This window comes from Bubalus kerabau, chromosome 1 (assembly GCF_029407905.1).
Source record: "Bubalus kerabau isolate K-KA32 ecotype Philippines breed swamp buffalo chromosome 1, PCC_UOA_SB_1v2, whole genome shotgun sequence".
NCBI lineage: Eukaryota > Metazoa > Chordata > Mammalia > Artiodactyla > Bovidae > Bubalus > Bubalus kerabau.
This window is the reverse complement of record NC_073624.1, coordinates 167,322,083-167,345,277: the sequence shown is the minus strand read 5'-3', so window position 1 is coordinate 167,345,277 and position 23,195 is coordinate 167,322,083. Positions and strand designations below refer to the sequence as shown.

The window sequence follows — 23,195 nt, the reverse complement described above, 5'->3', positions numbered from 1 at the left end:
AAATCTTTGGTAAACTTAAAGCAAGAGTGATTTCTACAATGCATGGTCTTGGTTTAAAAAGCATAGTGCACTAAGCATATATCAAATGTGTCCTAAGCATTCATTTTTATCTATAGAATAAAATGTTTTGCTCCATTTTTCAGCAGCCTATCCACATAACAGAGTTCTTAAGATTTTAAATATCTAAAGCACAGGTGGTCTTGATAAAGGGAAAAAAAAGTGAACTACGCGACACAGAAATATTTTTCACTAGCCTATACAGATAGCCCCCCTTAAAAAGCATGCTATTAACCCTTACTAGCAGAGGGAAGTAGAGGGCTTCCCAGCTGGCACAGTGGTAAAAAATCTTCCTGCCAGCGCAGGAGACATAAGAGATGCTGCTTCAATCCCTGGGTCAGGAAGATCCCCTGGAGTAGGAAATGGCAACCCAGTCCAGTATTTTTGCCTGGAAAAAGTCTCATATAGAGGAGCCTGGTGGACTATAGTCCATGTGGCTGCAAAGAGTTGGACACGACTGAGCACAAGAACGGACAAGGCGATGGCACCCCACTCCAGTACTCTTGCCTGGAAAATCCCATGGACGGAGGAGCCTGGTAGGCTGTAGTCTATGGGGTCGCTATGAGTCGGACACGACTGAGCGACTTCACTTTCACTTCTCACTTTCGTGCATTGGAGAAGGAAATGGCAACCCACTCCAGAGTTCTTGCCTGGAGAACCCCAGGGACGGGGGAGCCTGGTGGGCTGCCGTCTATGGGGTCGCACAGAGTCGGACACGACTGACGTGACTTGGCAGCAGCAGCAGAGCACAAGAAATAGAGGAGTGATAACAGAACTCCCCATTTTGCTCACTTCTGTATTAGCCTGTGGCACCCACGCACGTCCCACCAGGGCTGGACCAGAGTTGCAGAGTCCACGTGGGTTGCCTGTTAGCTATTTGCCAGGGTTCAGCATCAGATTCAACTTAGCTTCCATAAGGCAAGCGGCCTCCTCAAAGCTTGAATGCTGTATTAGCTACATCTGGGGAGCAGGATCCTTATACTGTAAAAGAATTCTTTTATACTGATAGTCATTTTTTCCAAGCAGAATAAATTACTGATTTATTTAAATGGTTTTATTTTTTAAGTATTTATAAGAGAAAATTATTGTAAATAATCAAATCAAAATCATAATGATATTGAATATTTATTTGAATTTTTCCTGGTAATAGCACTCAACATAAGAAAAACAAACCAAGCTCTGAGATTTTGTTTTCAATATACTCATTTTTCAAAAAGTGACAAGTTGGGTTCTCTATTTAATGGCAACAAGTGGGACTACCATTCAAAAAGCAGTATTTTAAGAGATATATACTATGATTAACATGATGTGTTTTATATTGTAGAATGGATACATACCAAATGCCAATCTGAATACAGAAGAAATACATGTGTTAAAACCACACTGGAAAACCAAATGTTCTTTTTTATAAAAAGCTTGACATAAAAAGGAACTTGCCAGTAAATTCAATGAACTTTCACGTATGGGTTTTTTTTAAATCCCCACCCACACCACCCCCACAAAAAAACTGTAGATTTGGGTAGAGCCATTCTATGACAGCTCATTTCTGTACAACATGGAAGCTGGCTACACAGTCAGTGTCAGCTTCCTAAAGTGCATCTTCTGAAGACTTGTTTAGTAAAATTGCAATATCAAATATAAAATACTTAACACAAGACATGTAATAACAGAGCTACATCATTATGAAGTTCTCAAAACTACTTTTTAAACTTTTTGATTCACCAAAGAATAAAGGTGTCAAATACAGTAGCTTTCTCATTCTCCAACAGTATACATTATAAGCTTTTGTTATTTGGCAAGTCTTTTGGAGTCGAACAAAAATAATGCAGTCTAAACAATATTTCTTCTGTCACTGTAATACGACTCCTTGTGCAGAACAGTTAGGCGCAGAGCAAGAGTTAGATTTTTGGAAGCTTTGGTGCATTAACCACAGGATTTGCCTCCTGTAAGTATCTCCTCCCTGCACTCTTGTAATCATAGGTACAGCTGTGAGTTTCTGCATAGCGATGAGATGCACAGAAGTTGTTTCCACATCTAAAGCACAAAAAAAGTGTATGTGAATAGCCACATTTCTGTAAGAGCCTCCTCTCTTTGGGAGATCAAAGCTTGACTTCAGGTAGTCCAACAGGAGCCTTTTGGTTCTCTTTAGCAATTTCAGAATTGACATTTCCCTTATACTTATAAACAAGCACAGGCACCACCCCCCCCCCAAAAAAAGAACAAGTTAATTGTCCATGAATGTCCAAGTGTATAATAAAGAATCTCCTCTGAAGTGAAAGAGGATGTAGACCTTTATGAAGCAGTAAAGCTGCGAGAGCCAATAGATACGTGCACCGCCTTCTTTCATATCTGTAAGCCTGGGCAAACCGTGGATTTCTGAGAAATTCAGTCTTATAAGAAAATCAAATTATGTAAAACCTAACTATGCCATGGAAGGATTTTAAAGTATTTCAGCAACAAGGTAAGCTGTTTCTATTTGAACAGAATACACTCTAAAAAGCAGCAGCTTTAATTAATGCCTGGCCTCAACCTAAGGGCAGACACCATCGTTGGAGCATATTAATCAATACTACTAAATAGTTATTGGTAGAAAAACTCATTATTTTTGTAAACATATTATTCATCTCTTTTGAAACAAAAGTGTACCATATAATTAACAGTACATTAACATTAAATTTAGTCCTTTTTATTCAATTTAAAATAGAACCTTGGAAGAGGTGTTCTCCCAAGCTATATTCAAAGAAAAACCAAGACTATCTATCATAAGACAAAGAGAACACACTCTTCCATTGGTTTACATATCCTACTTTAAAGGGCAGGAGAGGATCTCAGGAGTTTGGAAATGCGTAAGCTATCTATTTGCTGTTTACTTCAGCCAATAAGAAGTTCAGCTGAGGACTGCTATTTGAACATCATCTAAATGATATTATGAAGCGGCAATTTAAAGAACATTTTCTATTGTATCCCTAAGCTGGGTCACCAAAAAGCAAGCATCTCGACTTTTCAGCTAGCCAACCTGCCTGCATTCGTAGCTAGTAGCCAGTCCAGTTTTCTTTCCACAGAGAAAACAATGCTTTGCTGCTTTCTTCTTCGTTTGAACAGGGGCTTTCACAGGTGGGAGGTGATGAGTGCACTCTCCTGTTCAGAGAAAGGACACTTTGATTAACACAGAAATGAAATTCTAAATATGAAATACTAAGAAACAAAACATTAGACACATCCTGTCACAGCAAACCTCTCAGCCATAAATATCAATTTGTGCTTTTTTATATCTAAAATTATTTACAGAGTCTGTAATAAAGATGAACTCAAACTGTTATTTCTCTTAAGACATGGTAATTTCTACTGACTAAGACATTTTTATACATATCAATACCTTTCTGATTATTTCTGAAGGCAATACATATATTTAAAGTACACTACACTTTGACAGAGAATCAAGAAAAACGTCTGGCTCAAAATCGTATTTATGAAGCTTCTGAGGAACAACATATGTATTAAAATCACCCTGTTCTTTCACGCCAAGCAGGAGCACGAGAATGTCATGAAACTGAGCTCTTGGTGCTAATTATACCACAGAAACTAAATGCATCGAGCCATCGGCAAATTATTTAACTTTAAAGCTTCAATTTGTTCATTTTTAAGATAACAGGACATGTATTTTTCTCCCTAAGTTTCTAAGTGTTCAAAGGTCAACTCAGTTCTCACAATAAAAAGCATTCTGAATTTTTAAAATATTATAATTATATAAAATACGGTATTATCAATAGTGACTTGTAGGGTGCACTGTTCAATTTCACAGTACTACAACCGTTCCAAAGTATATTTACTAAACTCTGGGCTATAGCAACAGGTTGACTTTTTACCTTAAATATAAGAGCACATCTGCTATTATATGAGAAAGGATTAAATCAGTTTAATACTAAGTGAAATGCTTTTAAAACTGAGCAAAACTCCAAGAAACCCCACTGATGAGCATCCACAGCTGTTACACTAGAAGTCCAAGTGCCCAGTGCTTGGTGACCCCAAAGCCAAGGAGGAAAAGGCAAACAAAGCAAACACGAAGGGCAGGCGTGTCGGCGGAAATGGCGCCCACTCTACCAAAACAGGCTTGGGAGGCCTGGCTTAATGCTATGTAGCCGCTGAAAGTAATCCTTCAAGGGTTCAAAACGTTGAATCACATTTAATTGGCAGCATGCCCTTTGCCACAATCCGGATTGGGTTCTGTGTATACAAGCAGAATAAAATTAATGCTTTATGACTAGTCTAAAATACACTCCCAGATCTGGGGGAAAACTGCCCCAAACTGGAAGCTAACTTAGGACTCCTAATGGTGGTCAGGTAGCAACTCAAACTAATAAGCACTTTCTTCTTCAAGGGCACTTAAGAGTTATCAAGAACATTTCACCAAGGCGATGGGATGCTTTCCTCTTCTTAAATAATGAAAATAAGACAGGCATTTGCACAGGATGCAGAGGAAAGGCGCATACTGCCAGATACCCTCTGACATCCATCTAATGGCAATTATCTCTGGAATTCAGGCTTAGGATATTGTTCCTTAAACAAAAGTTAAAAAAAAAAAAATCTGTGGACAAAAATTTAGTTCAGCGTAGTCATATTTTCATGTCTTTCTTTCTTTGGGGTACTTAAGTTTCCCAACCCTTTTTCGTTCACAAACTCCTGTGAATGTGCAGAAACAGAGCACACAGTAGTGGCCAGCATGAGGTGGCACAGAAACAGAACTGCAGTCTTCTCCTATGACAAAGGTTTCCATTTATCCTTCTCCCCACTACAGAAAAAAACAAGTATTAGTCACAATCTCTATGCTGGGAACCAGCCCAAATAGGTAAGTTCCCTCCTACAAAGAGGAAAAATTCAAACTCCATGGGCTGACATTGAAGGACTTGTGTGTCCAATATGCCTTTGTAACTTCCCAGGGCCATTTTCTGTCACGCGCCGCATCACCCCACCTGAAGGACACACCAGATCCACTTACAGGTGCCACCTCCTCTTCCAAAACACTCAGGAACTTTGTCAACTGAGTAGCATTCTACTTACCCAGTAAGAAGATATCACTAATCATTAACTCTTCTCTGAAGCCTTCTCTCAAATATGTAATGAACATATATGAAAAAAGAAAAAGTCAATAAAATAATGCTGATGTGAAAAGTTGCTTTTCAGAATGAGAATAAAGATATTTGGATTAAGGCACTTGTTTGGTACTTCCTACTTTAATATTTGGTCTAACACAATTATCTATAAAAATTCACCCAAAAGAAAAGTCAGGCAATAAAGTAATAAGGCAGTGTTTGTGATACAAGTTTGGTAGTCATCTGCCTAAAAATGATAACTAAAATGATGAGGATGGGTACAATTTCCAAGGAAGACCTTACAGTGAAAAGCAAAGAGAACCAATGGAAAAACTTAAGTCAATTAAACAAAACTTATGCCAGAATTTTCACAAACTCTTCTAAGTAATTGAGAATGATGCTGTTATTACTGTATGGCAGGAAGGAAATGGCAACAAGTTACACAGCTCTAGTTTGGGGAATCGTAAACTGCAGGTAGCAGTTGATGACTTGACCTAAATTAAATCAATCAAGAGTATATATCTGGGGACAAGGAGAGGGGCTGGTAAAACAAGTTCAAAAGAAACCTGAAGTTTAAAAAAAAAAACACAAAAACAAAAAGCTACAAAAATGTAACAGCCCAGAATAAAAAAAGAAAGGAAAGAGAAAAACTCTTTTAAGAAGAAGGGCCATAACAATCAAGGTAAGTGTACAGAATCATCCACTGGATTGAAAATTATGAAGATCTTTTCAGCAACAGCAGTTTCAGAAGAAAGCACTGTAGCTTGAATTAGAGTTTAAGGAGATAGAATAAGTACAATTCAAACTTCCAAGAGGCTGAGCTGTGGATTAGTACAAGACAGATTTAAATAGATGTCAAAAGAAAACTGCCATCTATTTATGGCTTTCCAGGTGGCGCTAGTGGTAAAGAACCTTCTGCCAATGCAGGATATTTAAGAGATGCAGGTTCGATCCCTGGGTTGGGAAGATCGCCTGGAGAAGGGTATGGCAACCCACGCCAGTATTTTTGCCTGGAGAATCCCATAGACAGAGGAGCCTGGCAGGCAACAGTCCACGGGGTCGCAAAGAGTTGGGCACAACTGAAGCAATTTAGCACACATGCTCAAAGGAAAATAATTATAATATTAAAAGTAGATACATTAATCAAAAACAGCATGGCACTGGCATACAGACAGACATATAGATCAATGGAACACAACAGAGAACTCTGAAATAAACTCTCACAAATATAATGAAATGATTTTTGACAAGGTACTAATAAGACCATTTGATGGGGAAAAGGACAGGTTTTGTTTTTTTTGTTTTGTTTTTTTTTTTTTTAACGAATATAGCCTCAAAAACTGGATGAAAAATTTGTGACCCCATGGACTATACAGTCCATGGAATTCTCCAGGCCAGAATACTGGAGTGGGTAGCCTTTCCCTTCTCCAGGGAATCTTCCCAACCCAGGGATCAAACCCAGGTCTCCCACATTGCAGGCGGATTCTTTACCAGCTGAGCCACAAGGGAAGCCCAAGAATACTGGGGTGGGAAGTCTATCCCTTCTCCAGCAGATCTCCCTGACACAGGAATCGAACTGGGCTCTCCTGCATTACAGGCAGATTCTTTACCAACTTAGCTATCAGGGAAGCCCCGAAAACTGGATATCCACATGGAAAAGAATGAAGTTGGACCCTTACATTACACCATATATAAAAATTAATTCAAATGTATTAAAGACCTAATGTAAGACCTAAAACTACACAACTTCTAGAAGAAAACGTAAAGGAAAAGCTTCATTAACGGTGGATTTGGTAACAATTTATTGAACACAATACTCGGCACAGGCAACAAAGAAAAAAAAATAGACAAATTGAACTTTATGAAAATTAAAAACTGTTGAGCATCAAGACATCATCAACAGAGTAAAAAGGTGATCTATAGATGGGAGAAATATTTGCAAATCATACATAAGGAATTAATATCCAGAATATATGGCGACAAGAAAACCAAGACACAAATTCAAAAATGGGCAAGGTATTTTTTTAAATTTCCTGCCTCCAGGGCAAGGAATTTGAACACACATTTCTCCAAAGATCTCCACATAGCACATTAAGAGGTACTCAACATAACTAATCATCAGGGAAATGCCAATCTAAATCACAATAAGATACCGCCTCATATAGCATCATAGGATGCCCACTATCAGACAAAACATAAAATAACAAGTATGGTGAGAAAGTAGAGAAACTGGAAACCTGCACACTGCCGCTGGGAATGTGGCACAGCACAGCTACTATGGAAACGGATACAGCAATTCCTAAAAAATTGAGACCAGGACTGCCACATGCTCCAGTAATGCCACTGCTGGATATACACTCAAAGAACTGCAATCAGAGTCTCAAAGAGATACTTGTACACTGTGTTTGTAGTAGCATTATTCACAGTAGCTAAAATGTAGAAGTGACACAAGTGTCCATCCATAGACGCATAGGTAAGCAAAAGACTGTATATACACACAATGGAATGTTATTCAGCTTAAAAAGTATGGGAATTTGGACACATGCTACAACATAGATGAACAACATAGGGAACATTATGCTACATAAAGCAAGCCAGGCACAAAAAGACAAATACTGAATGATTTCACTTATGTGAGGTACCGAGAGTAGTTAAAATTATAGACAGAAAACAGAACGGTGGTTGCCAGGGTCTGGGGAGACAGAGTAATGAGGAGTTCAAGTTTAATGGGTACAGAGTTTCCATTTTGATGAAATGAGTTCTGGAGATACATGGTGATACTGGTTGGCTAAAAATGTGAATGTACTTAATACCATTCAATTGTACACTTAAAAATGGTTAGGATAGTAAATTTTATTACAATAAAAAAAAAGTAGATATATTACAACTTTAGAACCTTGGGCTTTATACAGTAGTGGAAACAAACCTTAGTTATCTCTTTAAAGACATGAAACACACATGACAGCCGTAATACGTAATGTAGCCTCCAGAGCCTTGGGGCTACAAACGTGCTGCATGTGTGCTCGAGTTCCCATCTCTAGCCTGGGCACTAGAACACAACAGACGGCAGTAATGGCTTCTTCACAAGTATTTGGCCAGTATACCTTTAAGATATTATTGGTAGAAGTAATGCTAATAATATAGTCATTTCTGCTAGTATGCCTTGGAAAGTGCTAGTCAAAGAGACCGTCCCTTTCTTTTACCCAGAAATAACCAGTTCATCAAATGGAGCTCTTATTGTCCTTGATATTGGACCATGAGTTTAAGAAACACCTTTCTAGGGTATTTTCTCAAAACTCATCCTGCACCCCACATGTGGCCAGGGACTAGATAAATTGTGAAATACATGTTAATTTTTCATTCATCTTATCTTTTCACATAGACCATATCCTTTTCCAGACAATAGAGAACTCAACTTCAATTTCTGTTTCCGTCTTCAAATATGCCCTACGGTCAGTTCTCTCAATCATTTCTTCAGTGGAACAAAGTCTAACGAAGTTTGCTCTGTATACACCACAGAGAATGTTCTTCTCAGTACTCTCTGAAAATTCACATTCATAGTATGCATAATGCTATAATTATTAGCCTTATATTGTTTTCAAAATTATCTGTAGCTTACCTACTCTTTTCCCTGATGTTGTATTATTTCCATTCATTCCAATACCACGGGCAGACTACAATTAAAACACAAAACAACTATACAGGTGAGTTAATGGAAAACAGAGGAGAGATCACCTAACATGAAATAATTATATTTTATGACAAAAATGTTGATGAACTTTCACTTTAAATTATTTAATCTATTTTTAAGTAAATTAACTTGGGACCTGGCTGTCACATCCATCAATATTGTACTTACTCTTCACCTTCAAGAGAGTCACAGCTGTCTACGGCCATATGACTCTCAATGTGCCTGATCCTGTCTGATCCTGGAAGCTAAGCAAGGTCAGGTCTGGTTAGTATTTGGATGGAAGAGAGTAAAATTTGATGGCTCAAATAAAATTTCTTATTAGGGAAAAACATTAATTAAAATATTTAGCATTTTAAAAATATGATAAATTGTTTAAAATTAAAATAATCTTAAGGTACTATAAAAAATAATTTATATTAAATTAGTTTCAAATTATAGTTCTAAATTTAGAACTAAAACATTATTTAAAATTCAACTGTCAAAAAATTTTCTATAAACTAGACAGACATTTTAAGAGGAAGTTATGAAAAGAATTCAACCTTGAACCTCTTTATTCAACATGTAAACAAAAAACAAAGTACCCTGAATCACTACAAGGATAACTAGTAGAACACATTGAAAGGCAAATACTTACTAAAAAAAATTCTGTAGTTTCTAACTGAGGAGAACTTTTCCTAAGGCTTTCTTCCTGAAAATGCTGGAGGTTTGTAGACAGCCCAATTCCAGAGGTCCGCAGCCTGCCTGCCCCACGTGCACTCTGTAAGCTGTCTCTGCTTGCTCTCCGGGCCAGCAAAGCAAGAAAACCTATATTATTTACAAAACCAACAGGCTCTTTGGATGCCCTGTTAGCCATTTCTGTGATATCCCGAGCCTCAACTTTAGAAATAATATCAGATCTTTTCCCAGTTGAATCAACTTTAACAGCTCGAAAGCGAGTAGTCCTAGAGAAAGACGAATCAGATGTATTTCGAACATCCAGTGACCGAAGCAGGTTTTGTGAAGCAGAAGACTGGAGGCTCCCAGACTCACAACATTTGGACTGTCTCTGTGGTTTCGCCAGAGAATTATGGAGTGACATTGGTGCAGAACAGCGAAGAGGTGATAAGAGTCTATTCTTGTGAGGCCTTAATTCATGGCGGCTGAGAACTGAAGCCTCTACCGATTCACCATGCAACACTCTTGCAGCGTGTTTCAGATGCTGCTCTTTAGCTTTCGACCCTTCATCACCATTAATGAGAGAGGATTCTGGGTTTACCTTCCGCGTGCCTCCTACGCCACTGCTCTGTTCACCAGCATTCCCTTCTGTAATGGAAGCAGATGAACCCACTTCAGGTGGAAGTGACTCTTCTGTGACACACTCTTCTGAAGTTGGAAATAAAACAGCGTCATCCTCATTGTTAGATGACAGACTTCCCGGAAAGTGCTTTGTGCGCCGAGGCAGGGACGATCCAAGGTGGAGCACAGCATCAGCAAGCTCTTTGTCAGTTTCAAACTCCACGTGAGGCACCTGAGACGGTCGTCTGAAGCCACTACTGGAGTGCGACAGTGTGTAACTCTCCCAGTTCTCATCTTCCTTAGGAAGATCACTAGTGATCGATGATACGGGTCTATCAGCAGCGGGCAGAGCTGCCAAACTGGAAACTGCACTGCTGGCCAAGTCAGGGAGATGTGTGTTCCCAGCAGAAGGTAAACAAGCCTGCCCGATGTGGGGAAGGACTCTTAGCAACCTATGGCGAGCAGCTGCTGTGGAACTACCACAAGGTCGAGGAGCTACGGGCGGACGAGGTTTTACCTTGACAGCTTTCTTAGGCTAAAAGAAAGGAATGAATACATAATCCTTTACACAATCATTTTCTCCACACAATAACAAAAATTATCAACGAAAAGGTTACTTACATGTTGGCATTTGGATTACCTCAATCTAAAATATTTAAAAAGATTAAAATCTTAAGCTTATGATTGAGAAGAATTTTGCTATCTTTCCTCATTGAGTATAATTGCCAAACAATGTTAAAGAAAACCAATTTTCTTTTTCATCACTATTGATTGTCAGTTTTGTTGACAAGAAAATTGATTATATTAGATATAACACAGCTGACCTATTTCAGATCCCCAACAACTTTTCCTAGTAAGATGAGTCAAGTGTTTGGATAGGTAGCTACTGCAGAAGAGAGTTAACAGATGACCTAAACTGCTATCCTTGAAAACGCCTGCTTGCAAGTCTGGCCCTTGGCTGGCTTCTAGAAACTTGTATTTCAAGAAGGTTCCTGCTACCCTAACTTGTAAGAGACACTCACTGTGCCTAATTTGTTTGTGCAAGCAATACGGTTTATGCTGAACACTGACTTTTCTTCTGGGAGTCTGGAATTTTGGTACATGCGAGGCAGAGGGTGCCTTCATTAAGAGCTCCTAATGAACTCCCTGGGCACAAAGTCTTTAATGAGCTTCCCTGGTAGACAACACTCCACAGGTGCTGATCACACACACCGACAAAGCAAGCACGTGCATTTTATGAGGCTTCATGGGGAAAGTTGGACCTGATTTCCTCTGTATTTCACCCACCATGCACCTGTTCCCTTTGCTGATTTTGCTTTGTACCCCTTTGCTAAAATAAATCTTAACCATGAGCAAAACGATATGCTAGTCCTGTGAGTCCTTCCAGCAAACCATCACATCTAGGAGTGGCCTAGGGGCTCCCAGTACAGTTCATTTTAACAGAGGTGTCACGGCAATCCATGATGTGTGGTTACAGCTGAAAATCACACGTATGAAGCCTTAGCACTTATCTTTAAGACATGTACTGATATAAGTATGACAAAGAATGGAATGCCTGATGAAATACCAAAACTCCCAACCTAGAAATATAAGAAAATGTAGATAATGTAATATCCAGCCAAAAACGTTTGACTTGCATCTAATCATGATGAAACAATAAGATAAATTCAAATTGAGGATATTCTACAAAAGTAACCAACACTTCAAAACTATTTGACATGAATGTTTAAAAAAAGGCTAAGAAATAATTCTGCATAAAAAAGCAGACCAAGAAAACATTACAACTAAATACAGCACATGATTCTTGATTAGATCTCAAATTGAAAAGAGAACAAAAAATCAAAATAAAACAAAATGCTAGCAAATACATTATTGAGAAATGAAGAAATATGAATATAGATTATATAATGTGTATCAGTGATAAATTATGTGTAGGATAACTGTATTGCAGTTATATAGGAAAAGACTCTATTCTTAGGAGTTATATACTGAATATTTAGGGGGAACTAACTCCCAAATGAATCAGGTAAAAAAAAACAGAGAAAGCAAATGTGGAAAAAATGTTAATTGTTGAATCTAGGTAAAATGTCCATGGATGTTCACAGGTATAACATTTCTGAAGGACTGAACATTTTTCAAAATAAAAAAAGGCAAAGTAAGGGTTCAGACCAAGACTGAGATATTTAATTGCCAAGAGTCATAAATGAAAAAAAAAGGGCACTAGAAGATTCAGACAGAAGGAAAATAATCTTTAAAGGAAGCAAGTAATTGCAGGAAAGAATAAAGAGCAACAGAAAAGGTAAATATGTGGATAAATATAAATAATATTGGCAATATAAAACAACTTGAGGTGTTCAAAATATATGTAAATTAAAATGCATGACAAAAACGACACAAAAGATGTTCATAAGTGTAACTGGAGTTAGTGTTCTAAGATTCTAGCATTAAAAGAAAAGGGATAAAAATCATTTTTATTATACTATAGTCAAGAATGTACAAATAATCTCTAGAGCAACCATTTGAAAAAACTACTAATAAAGTAACAGGATAAAAACTGAAAAACAAAAAGTAGATTAAAGAAAGGAAGAAAGAGAGGAAAAAGAAACATAAAACAGGTGTTTAAATAGAAAACAAATAGTAAGATGATAAAAATTCACATGTATTGGTAATTATATTAAATGTTACACAATGAAAAGCTTGTCAGTTTAGATTAAAAAATAATAAAAAATCCATCATACATTGATTATAAGAAAAATTCTTAAATGTAGCAACATAGGAATAAAAGTAATAAAATGGAAAGGATATACGATAGAAATATAAATCAAAAGAAAGCTAGCTTAGCTATACTAATATTAGACAAAATAGCTTTTAAGACAAGTGCATTATAAGACAAACATTTTTATAATAATAAATAACAATATTTATAATAATACTAACTACAAGAAAGATACCATAATTCCTTGGATATCATACAAATCTGTACTACATCATCTGACCTAGTTTGACAGTTTCAAAATATATAAAGCAAAAATAAACATACTAAAAGAAGAAACACACAAATTCACAACAAAAGGAGAGATTTCTAATAAATTTCTCTCAATAACTGATGGAAAACAGACACACACAAAAATCAGAAAGGCTCCAGAAGATCGAACACAAATAACACTTATCTAACTGATATATGCAGACCACCACACACACACACACACACACACACACACAGTAACAGACTACAGTCTTTCCAAATGGCATTTACCAATATGCTTAGTCACAAATCAATCCTCAACTTATTTCAAAGGTCTGAAATCATTTAGAGTATGTTCTCTGACTACAGTGATATTAAACTACAAATCAATAAAAAAGATATATAATATTCTACATATTTGTAAACTAAGGAGTTCAGAGTCATGAGTCACATGGATCTAAAGATTAAATATAATTCCTATCAAAAAATCCCAATGGATTTTTTTTTTTTGCAAAAATAGAATAATCCATCCTAAAATTCGCAAGTGACCACAAGAAACTCCAAAGAGTCAATATAATCTTGACAAAGAACAAAGTTGCAGGTCTCACACTTTCTGATTTCAAAACCTACTGCAAAGCTCAGTAAATCAGAAAAGTGTGGTACTGGCATAAAGACAGACATACTGGCCAAGAGAACAGAATCAAGAGCCCAGAGGTTCTCTATAAATCCATTCCTAGCTACATGCCCCAAAGAAAAGAGTGCATGTGTCCACCAAAGACGTGTATAAAAGAATGCTCAAAGCAGCTTTGTTGACGAAAGCCAAAAATGTCAAAAGGAGAAAGAATAAACGAAGTACAGGCATACCTCGTTTTATTGCACTTTGTAGATATTGCTTTTTTACAAGTTGAAGGTTTGCTGCAACCCTGCATTGAGCAAGTCTATATTGATGCCATTTTTCCAACAGCATTTGCTCACTTTGCATCTCTGGGTCACATTTTGGTAATTCTTGTAGTATTTCAGGCTTTTTCATTATTATTATTATATTTCTTATGGTGATCTGTGATCAGTGATCTTTGACGTTACTACTACAACTCACTGAAGGCTCAGATGATGGCTAGCATTTTTCAGCAATAAGTATTTTCAATTAAGGTATGTACATTGTTTTTAGACATAATGCTATTGTACACTTAACAGACTATAGTATAGTGTAAATATAAATTTTATATGCACTGGGAAACCAAAAAATTCGTGTGACTCACTTTATTGTGATATTCACTTTATTGTGGTGGTCTGGAACCGAATCTGCAATATCTCCGAGGTATGCCTGTATAGTCATACAATGGATTAGTACACAGCAGTAAAAGAGAATGAGCCGATACATGCAACAAACGGATGAATTGCAAAAGTATTATGTTGACCAAAAGAAACCAGACCAAAAAAAGGAAGTATAGTACATACGATATCATTTGTACCAAGTTCAAGAACAGTAAAAACTAATTTGTAGCGACACATGTAAGAACAGAAGTTATTCTGGGAGCAGGGAAAGGGAGGCACTGACTGGGAAAGGCTGTAAGAAAACGTGGAGAGAAAAACAGGTCCTATTTTAATTTGAGTTGTACCTACATGACTGTATATAAATGTAAAAATTCATCAAGCTATATTAAAGACTTGTGAATTCTATTTTATGTACATAGTACATTTCAATAAAGAAAAAGTTACCAACAGAGTGAAAAGCAAAGTTATAGAGTAGTGCTATACATATGACAAAGAACTAATATACAGAATATATAAAAATCTCCAAAAAAATCAGTAAGCAAAATGAACACAATCCAATATTTTAAATGGGCAAAAAAACTGAATACACATTTTTACAAAAAAGGATATCCAAATACCCAATAAATATATGAAAGGTGCTCAACTTCATTAATCAGAGAAATGAAAATTAAAACTATAATGTAATGCCACTACACACCAATGAGAATGACAAAAATAAAAAAGAAGAACCATATCAAATACTGGTAAGAACCCATGAAAACTGTAACTCTCATTCACTACTGGAGAGAATTCATTCAATGATTTTGGAAAACTGTCAATATCTAGGATAGCTAAACATTCCTTACCAACACCCAGACAGACCTATCCCTAATAAGTAAATATTAACAGCATTTTAAAAAGTAACTTGCAAAATTAAGGTTAGACTCTCTTTTATTATCCTTCTTAGTTCTAGAATCATGAAATTTTTTAAAGCCATGAGTTATTTTGAGTGCAATATTATTACATTAAATACACTGCTGGCTGAAAAAAATTAATTCTTTACGGTTAATATTTCAATAAATGAGGTCAGAAACTTGAGATGAATAATATTTTATATAAATGTTTTTCCCAACAATTACCAACAGACCTCAATGCTGCGAGCCCTGCAAGGATAAACTGAAGAAAGACCTGGCCAAGCTTCACCTTTTTGCTGAGATTCATGTTCTCCATTTTAGTCTTCAGCAGCTTCATCTTATTCATAGTTATTGAATTTTCAATTATCTGTTGCCCAGAAGGCGAAGGCTCTATTTCCTCATCTTCATCAGCATACAAACTATACACAGAACCACTACTGCAAAGAAAATGATAATTGCTATTGAAATGCACCTGATACCTGCCCAATGACTAAAAATATTTAAGTACAATATAAAGCTATAGATGATACTAATGATAAAATAAGTTCATTTTCTCAATGGAAGTTCAAGGCAAATGTACTTCAAAAATGTATTTCTTATGAGAAAAAATAAATGAGGATAAATACTATGATTTAACTTTATCGAAAATCTAGTATAACTGAGCTTTTCTTTAAAGTCAATATACCATAAGCGAAGATCTTTTGTTTGGAAACGGAACCACTCAGAATAGCACAGATTTTACAATGAAAAGACACACTTCGGTCACGTCATGTCAAATTATTACAAATGTAAGACACTCCAATTACTGATCAATTACAATAACATCTATTCACATCTTATTATTTGGAATCCCTTCTGACTACATAATGCCATAGCATAATGGTACCATCACACTGCCCCACTATTATATGACTATCTTTCCCTCTTACTCCTCTATATGTGAGCAAGTTGAAAGCAGGTATTAATACTGGGCTTTTTCCATCTTCCCAGTCTTAGCACCTGGCACAATGCCTGGCACATATTTAATAAATGTTTGCTAGATTTATTAAACATTTAATAAATGTTTGCTAGAACACAAATAATTGTAATTTCATTCAGCTTTTTCAATAAGGGGAAAACTTAAATGGCTACATAATCTCAGTGTATTTGAAGAATGACTGAAATTTTAAATAGAGCATAGCAAGACTTTATATTAGTCACTGTGTCCAGTGTACTACAGGAGAACTAAAGTATGCATGCTAAAGCAGTATGAGAATTAATAAGATTCCTGTTCTACATGATTGCTAAGAAATGGAAACAATCTAAGACAACCCTAGCAAGGCATATTCCCTACCACTTCTGAAGGACTATTACCATCATGCAAACGTGAAGCTGGGAGTGGATGTGTCCCTTCCTAAAATTCACATTTAGGGAACCAAATGTGAAACTGGTGACGTTTTGAAACCAGGGGTCAGTTACACTACACAGCAGCAATGGTGTCAGGAGGAGTAACGGTGGGAACTGGTCTCCATAATCAACTCAGTCCCTCTGCTTGGTCTGTGACCATCATTTCTACCTAAATACAAGAGACGTCTAGTATAAAATGAAAACTGACATAATGACATAAGACCAAATTAACACTGCTGCTCGCTACTCGAGTAACGCCTAATCTGCCAGGCACTTTCCACATAATATTTCTAATCCTCACAGAATTTACATGAAGTGATATTACACCCCATTTTTATAAATGAGGAGCCTGCAGCTGAGAGAAGTTAGATGATTCTGTTCAATCATTAGTAAAATCACAACGCGTAAACGATGCATCTAAGACTAAAGTCCTTCCTCTCTCTGGCTCCAAAGCCGGTGCTTTATCCTGCTTCTTGCTGTCCCCATGCACCAAGCAACAGCCCTTACTGCACCATGCTTATCCAAACAAGAGACAGAGCTTACAGTGCGTGAAGGCTCTCGTCGGAGGCTAACTACACCTGAAAACGAGGGCTGAGTGAAGATTTCTGCCAGTTCTCCCTTGGAGTTGGAAGGAATGACTCAAGATATTCTATTCTTGCTCATCTTATAATACTTTAACTTCAACTACTTCTCATTATATCTCATGGCATTTTAAATTTATCCATATTGAACACTGAAAGAGGTTTCTGACTCAATCTTCCTGTAATAAAACACTGGTCCTTTACCGTTTTCCCACAGAGACCAATGTGTTTCTGTGTTTGTGTGTGTGAATATACATACATACACACGTGAGAAATACTTCACGGGATGCATTTTAGCAGATAAAAAACACTTTTAAGTTCACCTAATTTTTTCAAGTACCACCTTATTGTGTTTTCTCTCGCAATGCACCGATTCATGATTCACTGAGAAGCCAATCTCAATTTTTTTCTAAATGGAAAAATGTAACTAGGATAACACATTAATTTATCAACTTAATCCAAGAATATCTTTCTTTATATTTAAATGCTGTAAATATTTTCTTGAATGCTATATTTAACTTTTTCTAAATCTTTTAATCTAATAATATGATTAAAGAATAAGAGATGTGCAAATGCAATATTTATTTCAACAAGAATACTGTTCATCCTGAAGCCAAGTCCTCATGCGACTTTCACAGATAAGTTAGAATTTAATTAACTTTTGCAATGCTTCCTTTTATTTCTTCCCACTTAAAAAAGCGGTAAGGTGCAAAGATTTGAGATTAATAGTGATGACTGATACTAGATGTTGCATCAAAACAAATCAAATAATTCTATTTCTTTTTTAGAGCAAGAACTGGCAAACTGAGACCAAGATCAAACTTAGTCCACCACTTATTTCTTATTGACCCACGAGCTAAGAATAGTCTTTATAACTTTAAACAGTTGAAAAAAATTAAAAATAATATTTCATAATGTGAAAATGTGAAATTCGTATTTGTGTCCAATAAAGTTTTACTGGAATATAGTCACACTCGATCACACGTTACACATACTGCTCTTGCACTACATTAGCAGAGTTGATAGCTACTACGGAAACTGTATGTGGCTCTCTCGTTGCTTTGCTCTGTGGCTTAGCGCTATAAATCACAGTGGCACAGGCATAATTCAACAGCATTTCGAGTGCCATGTGTATCACTGTACAATGATATTTTTTACTAGTACATACCCAACAAGTCAAAACAAAGAGAAGAATGAATTTCAAAAGTTGCAGTTTTAAAGCACTGCAGCGAGTGCTCAGTCTTGTCAGACTCTGCAATCCCAAGGACTATAGCCCATCAGGCTCCTCTGTCCATGTGACTTCCCAGGCAAGAGTAATGGAGCGGGTTGCCACTTTCTCCTCCAGGGGATCTTCCCTACCCAGGGACTGAACCCAGGTCTCCTGCTTGGCAGCTGGATTCTTTACCACTGAGCCACCAGGGAAGATCATTTTGCGAACAATTAAGCAGCAGAGTACTGTGTTTATGATACAAGGACACTTACTACAGGTATGCTAAAGAAAAACAACATATTTGGACATTATCAGATTAAGGAATCATGACAACATGCCCAACTTGCAGGAAAGCAATGATAAGAAAGAGCAGAAAATTAAAAATGGAATATATCATCACAGTATGAAAATGAACATGAGAGTGCAACAGAAAGGAGCTTCGAAGTAGCTTGTTTACCAGCCAAACAAGGAAATGTTTACCAATTGTGAATTAAGCAGTTGAACACAGCAGTTGAAAAAATGTGGCCAGAGAAAATAAACTTGTTTAAAGACAATTTTTTTGGCAAGAACAATTTCTAGAAGAGCTGAGAACAATGGAAGCAACATCAATAGTCAGTTAAAAGATGAGGCAAATGAGTCACTTTCTTCCTTGGCTTTTGATGAGTTAATATAAGCCGCATGTTACTCAGTTGTCTTTGTTTATTCAGGGTATCAATACCAAATTTGAAGTGACTGAAGAACTAGACCCAATGTACAGTCTGCATGAAATAAGCACAGGTAAGAATATTTTCAAAAAAGTTGCTAAATCGCCAAGCATAGCTTGAAGTGAAACTGTGAGTCACTCAGTCATGGCCCACTCTTTGAGACCCCATGGACTGTGGCCCGCCAGGCTCCTCTCTCCATGGATTTCTCAGGCAAGAATACTGGAGTGGGTTGCCATTCCCTTCTCCAGGGGATCTTCCCAGCCCAGGGAAAGAACCCCAGGTTTTCTGCACCGCAGGCAGACTCTTTCCCATCTGAGCCACCAAGAAGTAAGACCTGCCACAACTGACAGAACAGGAGAACCTTGTTGAACAAATGTACAAAGCTAACGAAAATGTGAGGCGTTTAAAGCCTATGGCTATCTGTGTTATTCACCAGAAGGCATTCCGCAGTAAATACTTCAGTCTGTCACATATTACTGAACCAACAGTGTCAATGGAAGTTAAAGGAAACCTGCATATTTCAAAAATCTGTTTAAATGTGCAATTGAGAAGCTCCACCTATGTTCAACTGGAAGTGCAACATAGTCACATACTAAAGGCAAACAGCAAAAAATACTCTAAGAGTATTCTATAAATGCCTTCCTAGTGACGAAAGTGCTCAATTAAAATCATGTGCTCATGGACTGCTACCAGTATTTGGAAGTACAAATTTTTAAAGATAAATAAAACCTCATTCCAGATCAATATTAACAAATAAATTTTCACAACTGATTCCACAAATTTTGACAGGTAACGCTTTCAACCCCAATTAACTAAACTATTACTCCCACAAAAGAGAACTCCATTCTTCTCGTTAGTAGACCTGAATTAGATACACACACTCAATTATTATATTTTGAATTTTGTCTGAAAAAATTTTGTGAAAATTTGTTTTATCTGGTTATATAAGTACTTTTACATGGTATCCTTAACTTCATCTCTTGGCCTGAAAACCCTAGAATAGTTACTATCTGGCCCTTTACAGAAATGGTTGCTGTCTCCTATTATAAGAGTTAAGAAAGCCTCTCTCGGGATAAGAAAATAACTTTCTGCTCTGCTTCTTCATCCACCCTATCCCTTGTCCAATTCTGGTAAGTGACTACAGAGAAAAGTAAAAGAAACAAAGAATATATTAAGAGGAACAATAATACAATTTTAATTGAAATCCATAATAACATTTGGATAATGTCTTAAACACAAATAGAAGGTTTGTGTTTACTCTTAGTAAAAGGAGTAAGTGATGTTTCAAGCAAACAAAAAAGAAGTACAAAAGCATGGCATAGTAAACAGGAGCTATAAAAATGATAACAGGTGTAAAAGGCCTTCCACGCCAAGCTGTGGAGCTTAGATTCTCTCCTCTAGGAAAGGAGAGCCAAAGAGGATGTCCTGAGGAAGAAAACCGAGACAACCGCAAACTGGCGAATGGCAAGACAATCCTACTCACAGCCTAAACAGAGAGATGCTGGATTAAAGCCGCAGCCTCACTGCTCCCTCTTCTCTACTTTTATGTTTAAGGCATGTTTGCAATGCTAACCAGATTCTGACACAGAGTCAACAAAACACACCATTCCTGATGTCTGCTCTCTGCCAACAGATTAAGTATAATCTTTCTTCCACATAACACACCGAGGCGAGGCAGAATCCTAAAGAACTCCCTGATTCCCAATTCTAGGTGCTCACACCCTGTATATTCTCCTAACCTCGAGTTTGGCATGACCTATGCCTTGCTTCTATTCAACAGAATATGGCAAAAGTAGAGGAATTTTTCAGATATAACTCAGGCTCCAAAATCAGCTGATTTTGAGTTAATCAAAAGAGAACTGAAGGCAGCCTCTACCCAAAAGCCAGCAAAAAAAAACCAGGGCCCTCAGTCATACGACTGTCAGGGACAGGCCAACGAAGTGAATGAGCTTGAAAGCAGATTATCTTCCCCACTGAAATGTCCAGGTGGGGGTGCGCCTTTGCCAACACCTTGACTGCAGCTTTGCGGAGGCCTGCAAAGAGCACCGGCTAACCTGTGCCTAGACTCCCAAGTCACGGAAACTGACCTCAGACAGCAAGGTAAGTTTCGTGAGAGTGGGGTTGCCGCTAGGTTTTAACGCTGTGGGATTAAATCTTAGTCACCTGTGACCTTTCCTTCGTTGCCTGTCTTACTTCTCTTCTAAGCTCACTTTTCTCAGAGGTTATTCCTAACTCCCCACCTTTCAGATAAAATGAAGGCCCTCTTACCTGCTTTTCCAGAGACTTTAATGTCTTTTTACAACAACTAATGAATGTTTTAAAGTGAAATAAGGTTAAAAAAATCATAGTAAGGCAGAGTGCACAGAAACTTAAAACTTACCTTATCCAGTTTACTAACTTTTCTACTGCCTAGCCCAAGTACCTTTGTTTCCTTCTGACTTTAAAACAACCCTCCTTCCTTTTTTTAAGGATTATACATTATATAATTTGTTATTTATTTATCATTTTTTGAGGCTGTGCCCCACAGCTTGTGGGATCTTAGTTCCCAAACCAGGGATTGAATCTGGGCCCTTGTCAGTGAGAACACTGAGTCCTAACAACTGGACCACCAAGGCATCCCCCTCCACCTTTTACAGAGTAGGAAAATAGGACTAGAGAAGTAAAGATTTATCCACCTTTAAGCAACAGTTAAATTCTGGGGGGAAAAAAAGAGTAACTTTAGGCTTAATCCTTTATATATTTTTTTTTAATTTTTTTTTTAATCCTTTATATTATGCCATGGCTATATTGATATAACATCATACTATTATAACAAAACTCAATAATCCAGTAGGCCTCTTAGAGTTTTAATGACAAATATTTTTATAAAAAATCCTACTCCATAAAGAAATTTCAGTTTTAGAAATTACTCCTATCAATCATAGGAAGGACAATTTCAGAATTATATAACTGAGGTGGGATGGGGAGAAGGGGAGAATGCATAAAATTTAGTTAATCTTTTGACTATAGTAAGACTATTCTGACAACACAAGGTAAACATAAGGTTTACGGGCGCATCATATGATGTTCTCCTTTTCTAAGTGAGACGTGTAAACATAAGGTTTATGGGCGTATCATATGATGTTCTCCTTTTCTAAGTGAGACATGTAAATGAAAACCTATTTACCTTAAAGATTCAGACAATGGTGTTAGAGTGCCGTCTCCCCTGTCTACTACACGGAAGAAATTCAACTGATCTCCTTCTTGGTATACCAAAAGTGTAACTTGCTTGTTGCAGGAGGTCTTCTCCCAGACCTCATCTCGGCTGGAATCCATGTACTCAGCCATCTTCTTCAGTGGATCTTCCAGAGGAACTACAAATGGAAACACTGATAGATAAGTTTTCAATTTATATCAAGTTCAATGCATTTTTGTACACCATCACGATATAACATGTCAAATTTGAACACCAATCCTGTGCATACAATACATATATATTATATTCTTCAAATAACTTTTTGGTCTTTTTATAGTTAGTACAACATTTACTATGCTGTATTAATATGAGAGAAAAGAAATATGTTGTTATGTACAAAGACAGGGTTTAACCAAATGCATGAGGCTTTCCTGGCCCACTGGAGTGTACATTCACTCATTCTATGACGTAATCATCCGTAACTACTTTCACTTCGTATCTTCCACTCCCTATACATTCCAATATTGGTTTCAACAATCAATAATTTAAAATTAATGTAAATTCCACTTACTTTAGATTTAAAACACACACAACTGGGAGACATATTTTAGAAATTAGAAGTGAATCCCTTTCTGGTTTTATATAAAGGCTGATTCTTCTCAGAGTTCTTTCTTGACGTGAAGACAGGTAATTTTAAAAAAGCAAAAGTGAGGTCGCTCAGTCGTGTCCAACTCTTTGAGACCCCATGGACTGCAGCCTCCAGGCCCCTCTGTCCACGGGGTTTTCTAGGCAAGAGCACTGGAGTGGGGCGCCATTGCAGTACATGGTAACTCGACACCACAAGGGGCCGCTTATTATACAAAACCGCTGTCTGTAATGATTACTATGCTGCT

General features: G+C 37.1%; 1 protein-coding gene across 8 annotated transcripts in view; it reads right to left on the bottom strand.

Moving 5' to 3' along the window:
* Positions 1–1,106: 1,106 nt before the first annotated feature.
* The window catches only part of ZFAND4 (zinc finger AN1-type containing 4), a 51,423-nt gene continuing 29,334 nt past the window's right edge, over positions 1,107–23,195 (bottom strand). For 5 of the 8 annotated variants that reach the window (XM_055538777.1, XM_055538804.1, XM_055538793.1 and 2 more), the window contains 7 exons: positions 22,294–22,480; positions 15,536–15,683; positions 9,473–10,648; positions 8,767–8,821; positions 5,116–5,157; positions 3,078–3,195; positions 1,107–2,091 (listed from right to left, as the gene is read on the bottom strand). In XM_055538777.1, the coding sequence (XP_055394752.1) occupies positions 1,956–2,091; positions 3,078–3,195; positions 5,116–5,157; positions 8,767–8,821; positions 9,473–10,648; positions 15,536–15,683; positions 22,294–22,480 (1,862 nt within the window). In that variant the 3' untranslated portion in view covers positions 1,107–1,955. Of the gene's footprint in view, positions 2,092–3,073; positions 3,196–5,115; positions 5,158–8,766; positions 8,822–9,472; positions 10,649–15,535; positions 15,684–22,293; positions 22,481–23,195 lie in introns of all 8 variants that reach the window. The other 3 variants (XM_055538789.1, XM_055538787.1, XM_055538788.1) reach the window with 3 other exon arrangements.